Here is a 13,671-nt window from a genome sequence, read left to right on the forward strand (position 1 = left end):
TATTAGCTATCTCAATTTTGTGTCCTTTAGACAGAGAGAGAAATGAATTTTGGAAACCATTCTCTATCCATTTATAACTGGTCATGAGGTAATAAATAATATGAATGCCACTGGAGGAAAAGAGATTGCTTTTCCAATACTTTGAATGTAAGACATTAAAGAAAAGGCAAATCCTAATAATTTATTTCTAGCATACATTTACCATTACAAATATTTTATAAACCAGTCACATAATTCTTAAGTTCAGTCAAATTATATATAAAAGCCTAAAAATAACTTACTACAAATAAAATAATAAAAATCTCATTTTTCCATCCTTTCTTCCCCTTCCCACGCCATCTCTGCTCTCCCCCTGAAACCCAATGTCCCCACCACACGCACACGAACATAACGGATAAAAATTATCCTGATAATTTGTAGATATTTAAAAGTACTCTTTCAAAGAACAGAGAAGCAAATATTTGCACTAAAGAAAAACATATTTTAATGTCAGAGGTATTTACTGATTACTGAATATATGACTAGCGTAACGGTCTAGTTATGGGAGACATCAAAAGATATCATGAGAAAAATAAGAATTAATTTTCAACCAAATAATATAACAGGCACTAACCTTAATTATAAAGTCACCAAATATAATATTTATATTTTGTTTTCCTGAATCCCATGTACATTTTTCCATAAATAAAGAACAGGGCTGTAAGACCTAGAAACGAATAGATGAAATTCTCATTTCCTTTGTAATAGAACCGTTCTATACATAACACACGCAAGAACATGCCTTACTTAATTTGAAATCTTTAACCATAGCCTACTAAAAGCAGAAAGACAAATTAAATTAGCTGAGAATCTCTTGTCAAGGCTCTTCTAAAATATGACAAGTCTACGAACATTGTTGAAGGACTTTAAGCAGTTCTGATCAATTGCTTTATGTCAGCTTCTTAACTAATGTTGTGCATGAGAAGTTTAAAATGTCTCTTTTTGCTAAAATATCTTTTAAATGATGTCCTCTATAAAACATACTTTTAAGATATCTATAAAAATGAGCTAAGTCTTTTCTACTAAGAAAAGACTATGATAAGTCTTACATTTGTAAAGAGGTACATGAGGAAATGAATTTGGTATGTCATTATAATTTTTATGGCTGCTAAATCACTTCAAATTGTTATTTCAACAAAGAGTTTTGTTAATACCTTAAAAAAAAAAAAAGACTATGATAAGGTAGATAAAGGAACAGTTTCCAGATTGCTTAACAACAGGTCCTTGTTGGAATAAGTTTCAAATCTTCAAACTCAATTTATTAAAACTATGAAGTCTAAATTTTCATATATCATTAAAGAAAGAAAATAACCTGCATAAACTTTCATTTTAAAAACATTAGGATGAGCTTTGAATGGTGTGGTTAATAAAGCTTTGTGATATGTCAAAAGATCATCCTGCTAAAGAACATTTCATGATAATGCATAGACAAAGTCAAGCACTGCATTTCTTTATGCAAGTCACTTTGCTTACAAATATTTTTAGTTCAAAACAACACTGCAAACAAGTCATACAATATAGTGATCTTCTTTAACATAAAATTATCAATTTAACATTAAAAAACAATTGATGTGGTAATTAAATTATTAAATTAGCTAAATAATATTTTTCAGCAATAATGTCAAAATATAATTGAAGATAATGTTTAATACAGCAAAACATAATCTCTTTTGGTCATATGACACCAGCTGAAATTTTGTTACAAGCTTCAAGATTTTAATATTCATTCACTGGATATATCTTGATGAACAAAAGAAAATGATGAAAAGGAATGTCGATTTATATTAAAATTCAAATATGGTTTAACAGAAGATGATATAAAGGAACACACCACACACACACACACACACACACACACACACACACACGTAAGCAGGTAGTCCCTAGCAGCCATGGCTAAATCATTTAACATCTTTGGAACTCAACATCCATATCTGTGAGACCTCAAGTTTATAGTAAATAATCTTTGAAGCCCTACGGAGTTCTCACATTCTAAGACTCTATGAATCAACCATTTCTGCCATTTTTCAATCTAAGCTTAAAAATCAGGTAATTCTTACTGTGGTAATGTTTTTTCTTCTCTTTTCTCTGAGAAAAGGGCAAGCGAGCACTTTAAGATCTTTCACAGAAGCTTCCATCTTCTGTTCAAGTTTGGATGTTGATAGAGAGAGATCACATTGGAATGAGGCTGTCAGAGCAGGAGCATCAGCCTTTGTCAGGTTGGCAACAAATACCACTTCTGGATCGGTGATCTTGGCATTTAAAGTCATATTTGGTCTTATAGAATCATCTGAAGAAACAAAAATAGGAACCAAAAATGCTGCAGTAATATAAATCTTGTCTCTTGATCACACGTTATCGATTATTAAATTGTTTCTAATATCCTGTTTTAAAGGATATGGTAAAATTAATATTGATAATTGATAAATACCAATGATGAATGATTATTAACGAATGTAAATTGTGCAGGATAATGCATACTGACCCCTATCAAAGAAGATCATTGCCACTTTGACCTAGTAGGAATATTATTGAAGTTCTTTCTGTCAGAATTACAGTGAGTGCATGTATATAACATACACGGTGTGTATTAGGTTATGTTGCAGGGGCAAAAAGGGAAAAATAGGAGTATTAGAAGAGGGTAAGTAACCCTGATAAAACAGACAGACCATTATCATTTGTTTACGTTGATTTTGCCATAAAATACATAGTCAATGTCATACAATTTATGGTATAAGTACAGGGATATTAAATATGATTACTGTTTAAGAAAAGTATATGGAAAAATAAAATTTTGACCTTGCCAGTAAATGGTAGTTTCTCAATCTTGCTGAGTTATACATTAGAGAGAGAAATGCCTGACCTTAAAAAATTATAACTTAACACAGAAAATCATGAATCTACTTGAAGAAACAATTTATGGAGCAGGGAAGTGGCTTCAGCATACACCAAGATCAGACGTTTGCAAATGCTCCACTGAGTTAAAGGAGTCTAAGGTGATGTCCAGAAACATTGTGCTGTCCTCCAACATCCCAACTTCTGTTTTTATCTGTTCAAGTACTCTCCAATGTTATAATTCTTGCAAATATTTTCTTTGAATAAAAGATTCCCCTCCTATAAAACCAGCTGCTAACCACAGACCCAGATTAATTCTATTTCTGAATGAGTAAAATAATGTTAATGCAGAGTCAGAGCCAGAGCAGAGGTTTCCCGGCCCCTCATCCTTCATAAATTTCTACTCTACTTCTCTCTTAAAAATCTATGCTTACTAAAATCTTTCTATAAAAAAAGTTTAAATTTGAAATTTTACATTCTTAAAGTCCCCATTTCTTTTTTTTCTACTTGTAATTTTTGTTAAAATATATAAAAATTATCATCTATGACAGATAAACTTTGCTAACCTTTCTCTATCTTGATTTTTGCTGTAGAAGTCTGTCGTAGTGAAACCTGTACTTCTTTTGCTGTATTTTCTGGATGCTGAGGCATTGCTTTGATAAAGAAATCTGCCACAGTCATCAGAAATTCCACACTGGCACAAACATACAGCTTGTCAAGAACAGCATCAATATGACTTCTTCCATTTTTGCCTTGTTTGTAACTTATATCAATCATAGAACTGTTGTTATCTTGGTCATTCTTCTTATCAATCATTCTGAAAAATACATATACATTCATTATTTTATTCCTGTTAAAATAATTAAAGATGAAAAATGTCCTATATATCTTAAAAACCTTTCACCTTTTAGTTTCTAATCTGAACAGAAAACAGGTCAGTGTTAACTGAAGTCTAATTACCTACTTAGCATCCAAGATATGGTCTCTCAAACTCAAGAGCAAGATTCATGTTAAGTAATTTCAGAACATTTTATAATTATAAATGCAATACTATAAAACAAATCAATGACTGCTCAAAGAAATTTAGGCAATTAATAAAACACATTAATGTGGTTCCACAAAATTTAAGACACCCCCTTTACATTATTTTACAAAATAAAACCTCCTTGAAGGAATTTATCTCCAAAGATCATCCTATACAGGTTGAGTCCAAAAGTATTCACTAAATTCTTATCAGTCACTATTTATCAAGTGTCTACAATGAAAGTTACCACACATCTTTACGTGTGCTAAAAAGAGCAGACTACCAAGCAGATGGTGACCTTTAGTTGCCCTTGCCTAGAGAGTTGTAGACAGCTATCTCAAACATGAAGTGTGAAAACTAGAAAAACTGACTGCACTCATTTCTCATTTATTCATCTCTTAAAAAACAAAGGACTCAGAAGTATCCAGGACGTATTCAATGGAGAAGCACAGTTTTTCTCCAAAAAACATCAAGGTCAAAAATATTATGTGTCTCATTATTTGGAAAAGAAATAAAAATATAATTAGGCTATTGAAGTTCTTTCATAAATGGGTTGATAATGTGAAAATGCTAGGGATTCCATTTCTATTAAAACTTTGAAAGAAATTTCAGAGAAGTGTTTATAGACAAAATAGGACAAAGGAAAGATCTATAATTTTAAGGCTTTAAAAAAAAGATTCTGCCAATGGGAACAACTTGGAAAAATATATGATCAATGGGACCAACCACATGTCGACTTAACTTAAAATTCTTACATTCCCTTGGTCATGCTTTTAAGACAGTACTCCATTTTATTATTAAACTCTCCTTTAACTCAAACTTTAAAACAATTAAATCTGACTGTAGCATTACTTCTTAATACTCTTCAAATAGAAGTATGACCAAAGATTTCTTTTGATAATCCTAAGCCTAGCAATCAATGCCTGGCAGCAATGCTAGATGCAATGCCAACCTTAAATAATGTACAGGAAATTCAGTGATGACAAACCTTGATGTTGCTCTCTCTATGCCTTCTCTGAGATCATCAAGGGTGCATGTCCTAAGTTTAACGCCAACATTCATTGAGCCATCCTTAAACATCTGCCCTGAGGAGGCCATAAGATGTAGTCTGAGTTCACCAAGCCGGAAACTGTCATTATGAAATGAAAGTTTGGATTCCTGTAGTAAATTTTTCAAGCAAAAGAATTAATTATCTTTAAATGTAATATAATTACTTATAAATAAATTTCTTAATTAAGAGATTAAAAATAAATCAATATTACAAATTTTTAAAAGTATGTGTTAAAACACAAAAACGGAACAAAAAATAATATGAATGTCTGTGAGTATATATGTACATACAAATGATTGCATATGTATGTGTACTGATCCTCAACAATAGTTAATACATTAAAATTTATCTGATTTACAGTTCAATGCAAATAAAAATAATCAGGACTTTTTTTGGTCAATCTAATAAATATTTAATGACCTCTTTGTAAAAATCACTGTGATAGGAACTATGGTCTTTATGAGAAAGGATCAGGTATGGTAGGTGAGCTTATACCCTAATTGAAAAAAACAAAATAGAGATACATTAGAGGGACCATCACGAGGAGATGCTAGAAATGGAAAATGATCAAGAAATGACATGTAGTCATTTATTTACTCATACTTATATCCTCCCATATTCCACAAAGAATATTAAGTGATTAGGTAAAGAATATAAATAGCAAAAGTTCAGAGAGTTAAAGAGATCACTGTGAGCTGGGGAAAATTCATGAAGAAGGTGAGAACTTAATTGAGCCTTGGAGACTCAGTGGAATCAGATATGCTAAGAGAGGGTAGAAGACATTCCAGATGAGTAAAAAACATGAGCGAGCAATTTCAAGATGCTCTTAAGGCACAAGGTACAGGGTGCTTACTTAGGCTTGACTATTCCAATTGAAGACTAATGGGGAATGAGGGCTGGAAATAAATATAGAAGTCTAATTAAGGTCTCAAATCCTAAACTATTTAAAATTTGATCTATAGGAAAAAGGACCTTAATCTTTATTTCACCAAACACATAAGAGTATTACATGACATAATTAATAACCAAAATATTGATTAAAAGACACTATGTACATAATAAAAAATAGCTTTCTAAAATACCACGGTATATTATTTAGTACAAATCATTAAGCTACTAGACCTTGGCTTTGGCATTCATTAATCAGTATCTTGACTACATATCTACTACATACGAAGTTTATTCAGCAGAAACATAATTAATGCTTATGTATCGTGGATAATCGTGAATTTAAAAATGATCCTCTAAGGTTCCAAAGTCACTACTCAATTGTTCTCCTTAAATAGTTATAAATGCATCTAGCTATGTAATAAAATTATGTAATTAATTACTCATAGATTAGATTCTTCTACTAGTGATGGATCTAAGTGTTTTAGTGCTAATGTTACTTGGAAAAAAAATAAAATCTCTCCTTAGCCTAGCAATATTAGAAACACTAACAAAGTAAAGACAGAGAGCAAGACTGATGTATGTTTTGTAATCCAAATAGAATTCACAGACATATTAATTTTGCAATGAATAGCCACATCAAAAAATGTCAACATTCTAAAACTGAATATTAAGAACTGAGGATTTATTTCTAAATATAGAAATTTACTACATACCTGGCTGACATCATTGTTATAAAGGACAACAGAAAGAGATTCAAAGTGAAAGTCAAACTGGAGAGTGACATTCTGGTCCATAGAAAGCTTTGAGTCTACCGAATCTTCTTGTTCTGATGGTTCAAACATAAATACAAAATTAAAAAGCTTTTAAGTAGGCACACGATTTTATATGTATTTTAAAACCTGAGGTAATAATTATTCTAAGTTTATATCATACTTTCTAGAATTCTTTAAATTATATTATGAGACAACTGATAAAAATGGCAATGATTTATTCCATATCTATTTAGTATAGGGCAAAGTGACAGAGGTAGATCATGTATATAAACAAACAAAAAAACAAACATGAGTGGCCTTGAAAAGAGTATCAAGACAACTTTTTTTAAAAAGCCTTCCAGAGCAAGACCACTTGTTATAGAGAAGTTTATAGTTATCAAAGCATTTTATCTAACTTGTTATAACCCATTGTCAAGCGAATATGAAATTGCAAGCACAGAAAAGTAAAATACTTTGTCTTAGAATACATAGGTAGTCAGTAACAGATCCTCTGCTAGCACAGTGCACTTCCCACTATCTTTAATTACCAAATCACCCAATCTATGATCTTTATAAGAACAGAACTCAACAGCAGAGTCAGACAGAGGTCAAATATAATGTGGGGCAGGGAGCCTTTCAAATTCTGAGGTGAAAAAGACTTCAAGAAGTACTACAGTTTTTTCCTTTATCTTTAGGCTGAAATTTTTTAGGCAGATAAAAATTAATATTGCTTTTGATCTCTCTTACAAAGTGATTCTATAATCTCTTTTGGAGATTGATTCTATTTTTTGGACACTTATAGGAAAGTCTGTTCTTAAAGTGACTGTAACAGTAAACACTGCATAACTTTAATCACATGAAGCCTTCTCCATGTTAGAAAAAAACACTGGGGTTTTGTTTTCTTACTTTTTTGAAAACAATTTACAGTCTAATCTTTACCACCTTTGTAGCTTTTACCTGAACACACAGGTTTTTCAAAGTACCACATAACCAAATAGCCAGAGCTAGATATACAAACGAAACATGAGACCATTAATTACACAAAGCTTGGCTGCTATAGATTACCCATATGAACATGACCAAAACGAAACATGAGACCATTAATTATACAAAGTTTGGCTGCTATAGATTATTCATATGTACATAGTTCTTATCTAATCACAGCAACGGCCTGCTTGAATCTAGCATTTTTCTTTATGGAGGCGCAAACTCAACCTGGGGAGAAGATGCTGGCCTCACCAAGCTCATGCAGCACTCATAACTATCCACCTGGACCAAAAACCTTATTTTATGCACTGCTAGAATCATTTGTTTTGTGATCTCAGAACACATGGGTCCCAACGGTAGCAGAAGCAGTGTTAGTATGCCATATGAACAGGCAATTTTACAGACTGCTGTCAGCAGTAATAGCCGATGATGTGAGCATTATAAAAGCTTGGCACTCTCGGGCCATTTATTCTAAGAGCAAAAAGCAGTTCATCTCTTCTTAGCCATGAAAATACTAATCCATTCCCAGTCTAATAAAACATAATATTCACATCAATGACTTAAAATGAAAAAATGTGAAATTATATTTTATACAACCACTTAATAAAGCCAGAAGGAACTTTATAGTTTAGAAAAGTTATCTTTTAAAAATAGTTGAATTTTAAAAGCTTCAGTGCCTTTAAAAGATTCAATTTTAATAATCTGGAAAATTCCTTATGTGTCTGACCTCATCATTCTCCAATAAAGTCAGATAAGCAAAGCTGTTACTATACAAGAATACTTTCCCTTTCACATGGGCCAGTCATCTGAGTATGATACCAAAGCCTTTGTCTTTCTCAATTATTTAGGGACTTTACTATGCTGCAGGCCTCGTTTTCTTTTTCTCTCAAGGTATACCACCTCTGTGCCTTTTGAGTTCAGCACATTCAGCTTTCACAAATAAAGAGTAAACATGTATCATGCAACCAACAACAGATGGCCTCTCCCCTTAAAACAGACAATGAGCATACCTCTTTCACCGAGGAGCTTCAAGGCAGTGCCAGACCCAACCAATTTTCCACAGTAAATAATACAATCCTGAATCAGTTCATACCACATTATACTAGACAACTAAAAAATACTAAATATAAATATGGCATCAATGCTAATATTTCTCCATAATCATAGCAAAAATCTTCATCAATACCTTTGAGGTGGTCAGGTCCACTCAAAACATCTTTTCTTGCTCTTACAGTCTCCTGGGTAGATTGCATAGCGCTTGGCTGTGAAGAAGCTTCTCCAAGATTTTCCAGCAAAATTTTCATTAACACTGTTAAATCATCTTCACTGAGAGCAACCTAGAAACCAACAATAATTTGTTAATAGAAAGCAATAAAAAAAATGCAGAATGTCATATCTACATCTTAATGTACGGTTCTTCCAATTAACTGTTTATCTAACTTAAAAAGGGGGTGGAGGAGGGGTAGGTAGTTAGGACCATAAATACCAGGAGAGAAGTATTTCATCTTGTGTAATATAAGACATTCTCCCTGTGTGTAAACACACTTCTGACTCCACCCATATACACGACTCTGCACTCCATCACTCTTCTGCCTTATCTGTCATCCTCTATCTCCTCACCGTTCCTAGAACTGTGCTTCTCACCCATCACCTTAGCTCCTCATCTCCATTCTGCCTCTCTCTCCTCACCTACCATCAGCTCCTTCCTCTACATTATTATTTACTTCCCTCCGAACTCAATATAGGAAGAGTGCTGTTCGGTTTCTGAACTCTAAGAAGTAACACAGCTCTTATCCTCAGTACATGTTCATTTGGACATACATAACATTGTTTACTTTATCAAGAATAATGCCTCTTGGAAGAATAACAAATGCATCTACAAAGAATTTTTAAAAGCCAAAACACGGACCAGGAAAGGAGTATCTTGTTCATTTCCTACCTTCATAAAAGGGGATGTGTGGCAAAAAGAAAAAAAGCAAGAACTTCTGAGTCAGGCAGAACTGTACCAATTCTACTACTTTCAAACTGTTGCCGGCCAAATTTCTTAGCCTCCTTAACTCAAGTTTCTTAACCTTTAAAATAGGAATTACATCCTCTTCCTCATAGGTGGCTGCAGAACATGAAGCAGAACAAATGAATCTGCTAAGATCCATTAAACAAATCTGGCTGCTAAGAATCATTAAACCTTTTAATCCTTCTATCTTTTATACATTTTTCCAAAAACAGAGTGGTCCAAAAGGCCTGTTTCATTTACTTAAACACAAATTCACACAAGCATGCAGGCATTCACAGCACTTTGTCCTCTGAATTCCACAGTACCCTTTGTTCACCCAATTATCACCGGGGAAACTGCCTGATTCCCAGACTAAATAAAAATGGGGAGATATTTTAGCATGAGATAATAACTAGGGATTTCTTGTTTGCTCTAAGCCCCAGTCCTTAGATAATAGATGTCATTTTAACTCCTTAGAACTTCCCTGTGTATTCATTCCCACTTGTGATACCAAGGTATCACAGTTGCCTGAAGAGCAGCTAATTTTACCACCTTCTTTGGTTTCCCATTTTCCTGTGCATAGTTCTAGTTCACTCACTTTATCTACTTGTAATGTCTGCTGTATGAATATACCATAATTAGATCCACATTCTCTTACTGATAGACATTTAGGTTTTACTTTCGCTTTCTGCAAACCTATAACCATATAATCTTTGAAAGGAAGGAAAATAGGTCAAATATTAGGCCTGAGATCTAATCTCTTAACAGTAAGAAAGTAAGAGTCCCATACTCTGGAATTTGAGAAGTCTCTATGAATACCCTAAACAGACACTATTCCTCACATATCTACTCGGACTATACACAGGAACCTTCCTACAACAAACTTCAATTTTAACTTCTTCCCTTAGAACTCAGCTCCTTTGATCCATTCTGTTTTATCTTAGAACTAGCTCTGAAATAATCACAGAATTCAAAAATTATTAAATTCCTCAATGTTTATTTGTTTTGTCCGTCTCTCCCATCCTATATACCCTACTGTTTGGCTTCAAAAATTTCACATACAGGCACACGAGAATCATAGGATTCTTACACTTTCATCACCACCTTCAAATCAACTAGTGTCATCCTTTCCTGTACGCCTACACGTAACCTGCTAACTAAAATATTAAAAATGTGTTTGATATGCTTATCAAACACATTCGCCTATTTAACTGTCCACTTTCCTAACTATAAGAGTGCTTTTATGCATTAAAAATACTACTAAGGTGTTCCTAATGTAGTATTTAAATATCACTTTATACTGTCTTAAAATTTAACTGCCTTAAAACTTTAACAGAATCTTTCAGAATTACTAATACTTTCGGTAGACTCCAATAGGTTTTATCTTGGACTTCTGGCTGGCTTTATCAAGTATTTGACTAAAATGAAATAAAGAAAAATATGGGAAACTAGGACGACTTCAGTTGCAGTTAGTTAACAAAGTATTTACTTTTAATGTGTCATCACTTCTGATGTGCACTAGAAATGTGCTATGATCAACAATAAAAGCAATTTTCATATATTTATATAAATACGTACCTGCATAGGTTTTAGTTTTCCTTCTATCTCCATCCCTGGAATTTGCACATACCATGTTGCTGCTAAATTTCGCTGTACGGACAAAAGCATGTTGACTGGTTTTAAAATTTCAATGTCATGCTGTGGCAAGCCAGCCTGCAAGATAGTTCTGAAAGATAAAAGAGAATTTATATTTTTGGAATTTATATTTTAAAGTGAAGACTATCTTATTATGTAACAGTTTCCACATAGCATTTTCTTAAACACTGAAGATGGGTATCAGATTCTTTTAGAACATGTTTCTTTTCATAAACCAATCAAATCAGAATAAATCAAGTTTACACGCAGAGCTACCTAAAACAAAGCCTATATAATGCTAACTTCCAAGATACAAATTTCACAATGTATGACTATTGCTCTATTAACTATCTTTCACAAGAATTATTTAATATTAGCAACTAGTGCAATGTCATGCAAATGAATGTTACATCCTCTTGAAAATGGAGGACAAAGTGATAGTCTAACTCACACTTTAGTTTTATGTTATTGGTATTTCTCCAATAATCAAACCCAGAAGTTAAGCCAACATATGGAAATAAGTCATTTCTAGCTTGCCTGCCAACAACCATTTACACAACCAAGTAAGTACTCTTGTTATTCAACAGAGCCAACACGTTCCCGTTTGGATTCAATAATCTTGTATACACTTCATTGAGAATTCTCAAATGAGACGAGATTTAGAAACGAGAAATAAATCTTAAATTTTGTTACATTTTAAGTTTTCTCCCATTTACATAAAATAAAATAGTTTGTGCAAAGTTAAATAGATAGATAGATAGATAGATAGATAGATAGATAGATAGATAGATAGATAGACAGACAGATAGATTAGATAGATAGATAGATCTGAATTAAGTATTATGAAGTAAACTGTACTTTTCTAATAGGACACTTTATAGACTGGAAAAAATGCATTATAAATGTAGCAAGACAAAATTCAGATTCTATGATGTGGACTGCTATTAACCGCTGACCAAACACCAACAGTCAAGGTTTCATAATTAGAAAAATAAGGAGTGAGAACCACAAATCACTAGAGTATTTTACCTCTAGCAAACGGTCTATGAAAATTTTATTTATAATAAGTAATACACAACTAGATTATATATTTATACCTGGAAAGCTTCAACTGAGTGAGCTGAATATTCATTTTGTCAATGACTGGGGGAAGAGAACAATGTTCCATAGGAACTAAGCTAAATTTGTTTTCAACTCTGATTAAACCCAGATCTGCTATAACAGCATTAGGTGATACTGAAGACTGAGGAATGATAATAACTGGTGCTTTCAAGTTGATATCCATCAAAAGGCGGAAACTCTTTTGAGCCAAGTCTTTCATACTGGAAGCAGCTCTTTCTGCAGCCTGTACTGTGGCTGCACTCAAAGCTTCTTTGGCAGTTTGGAAATTGTTGAGGAAGTTCTGTTGAAAAAGACTGATATTTAGAGTTCCCAAAAAAAACAAGATTTATTTTAAAAAGAGAAAATTTTAAAAATTATTTACTTTAAAAAGAAAAACTAAATAAAAAGTAAAAGACATTATTTACGATTGTGTGTATGGACAGAGTAAAGTCTAGAAAGACACTCTGAGATATTAATGACAATTACTTCGAAGAGTCCTTTAACTTCCATTTTATATACTCAGAATTACTTGTTTCTTATCACAAATTTTGGTAACAAATTTTTTAAAATCGTCTTTTTACTCATGAATGTGATTTTAAACTCAAATTTAAATAAAGAGATTGAAGAGAGCACTTTACTTCTCCCCAAGTAGGTTTAATTTTATAACTCAAGATCATAGGAATAAAATTTATTCTTAGAAACCAAGGTTTTGCTGGCTTATTTCTGAAGATTTTCTTTAAGTGTAGAAGATGCTTCCATGTTTACAATCTCGCAATCATTAGTAAGTGTCAAAACTTCTTTATTTAGAATAAGATGCATTTCATCCCAATTTCAACCAAAAACAAAGATTTTTCCCCATGAAGAAATGTCATTCTTAAAAGTATTATTTTTGATGCTCACCTGTTAATAATACAAAGCAACTTAAACTCTTCCCACTCCAAATAAATTACTTTCCAGTAAAATAAAACACGATAGTTTAGGTAGAAATTCATGACTTGTAAGCTTTGATTTACAGCCCTGCTAAAAGGCACAGGCAGATCCAAACTCTGCAACCCACACTTACATGGAAAGACATAATTAAAAGCAAAGACTTTTATGCCTTGTTGATCACAATTATAATCAAAAACTGTAAGGTCGAATATTAGTCCTTCAAATGCCTGATAAGTTCTTTAAAATTTTCTTTTAGTTCAATACCTTCAAGGGTTTTTTCATAAAACAATACTGAATTGTCTTATTTTTTTAAGTACTTTTAAAATATATAACTATGGAAACATTAAAACATGATAGCTTATATGTTCAAAAACAATAAGAAAATTCACTTGGTTATCCATCATGTAAAGATTTCCTTAACTATATAATATTT

At 32.5% G+C, this 13,671-nt stretch overlaps 1 protein-coding gene across 4 annotated transcripts in view; it reads right to left on the reverse strand.

Annotated features, from left to right (window-relative positions):
* The window catches only part of VPS13C (vacuolar protein sorting 13 homolog C), a 149,910-nt gene that overhangs the window by 51,997 nt on the left and 84,242 nt on the right, over positions 1–13,671 (reverse strand). For all 4 annotated transcript variants that reach the window (XM_016126854.2, XM_016126853.2, XM_016126856.2 and 1 more), the window contains 8 exons: positions 12,305–12,609; positions 11,151–11,298; positions 8,766–8,916; positions 6,554–6,666; positions 4,887–5,056; positions 3,441–3,691; positions 2,100–2,329; positions 614–706 (listed from right to left, as the gene is read on the reverse strand). In XM_016126854.2, coding sequence (XP_015982340.2) covers positions 614–706; positions 2,100–2,329; positions 3,441–3,691; positions 4,887–5,056; positions 6,554–6,666; positions 8,766–8,916; positions 11,151–11,298; positions 12,305–12,609 — 1,461 coding nt within the window. The remainder of the gene's footprint in view (positions 1–613; positions 707–2,099; positions 2,330–3,440; positions 3,692–4,886; positions 5,057–6,553; positions 6,667–8,765; positions 8,917–11,150; positions 11,299–12,304; positions 12,610–13,671) is intronic.

The sequence above is a fragment of the Rousettus aegyptiacus genome, unplaced genomic scaffold (genome assembly GCF_014176215.1).
Source record: "Rousettus aegyptiacus isolate mRouAeg1 unplaced genomic scaffold, mRouAeg1.p scaffold_m13_p_3, whole genome shotgun sequence".
Taxonomy (NCBI): Eukaryota; Metazoa; Chordata; class Mammalia; order Chiroptera; family Pteropodidae; genus Rousettus; species Rousettus aegyptiacus.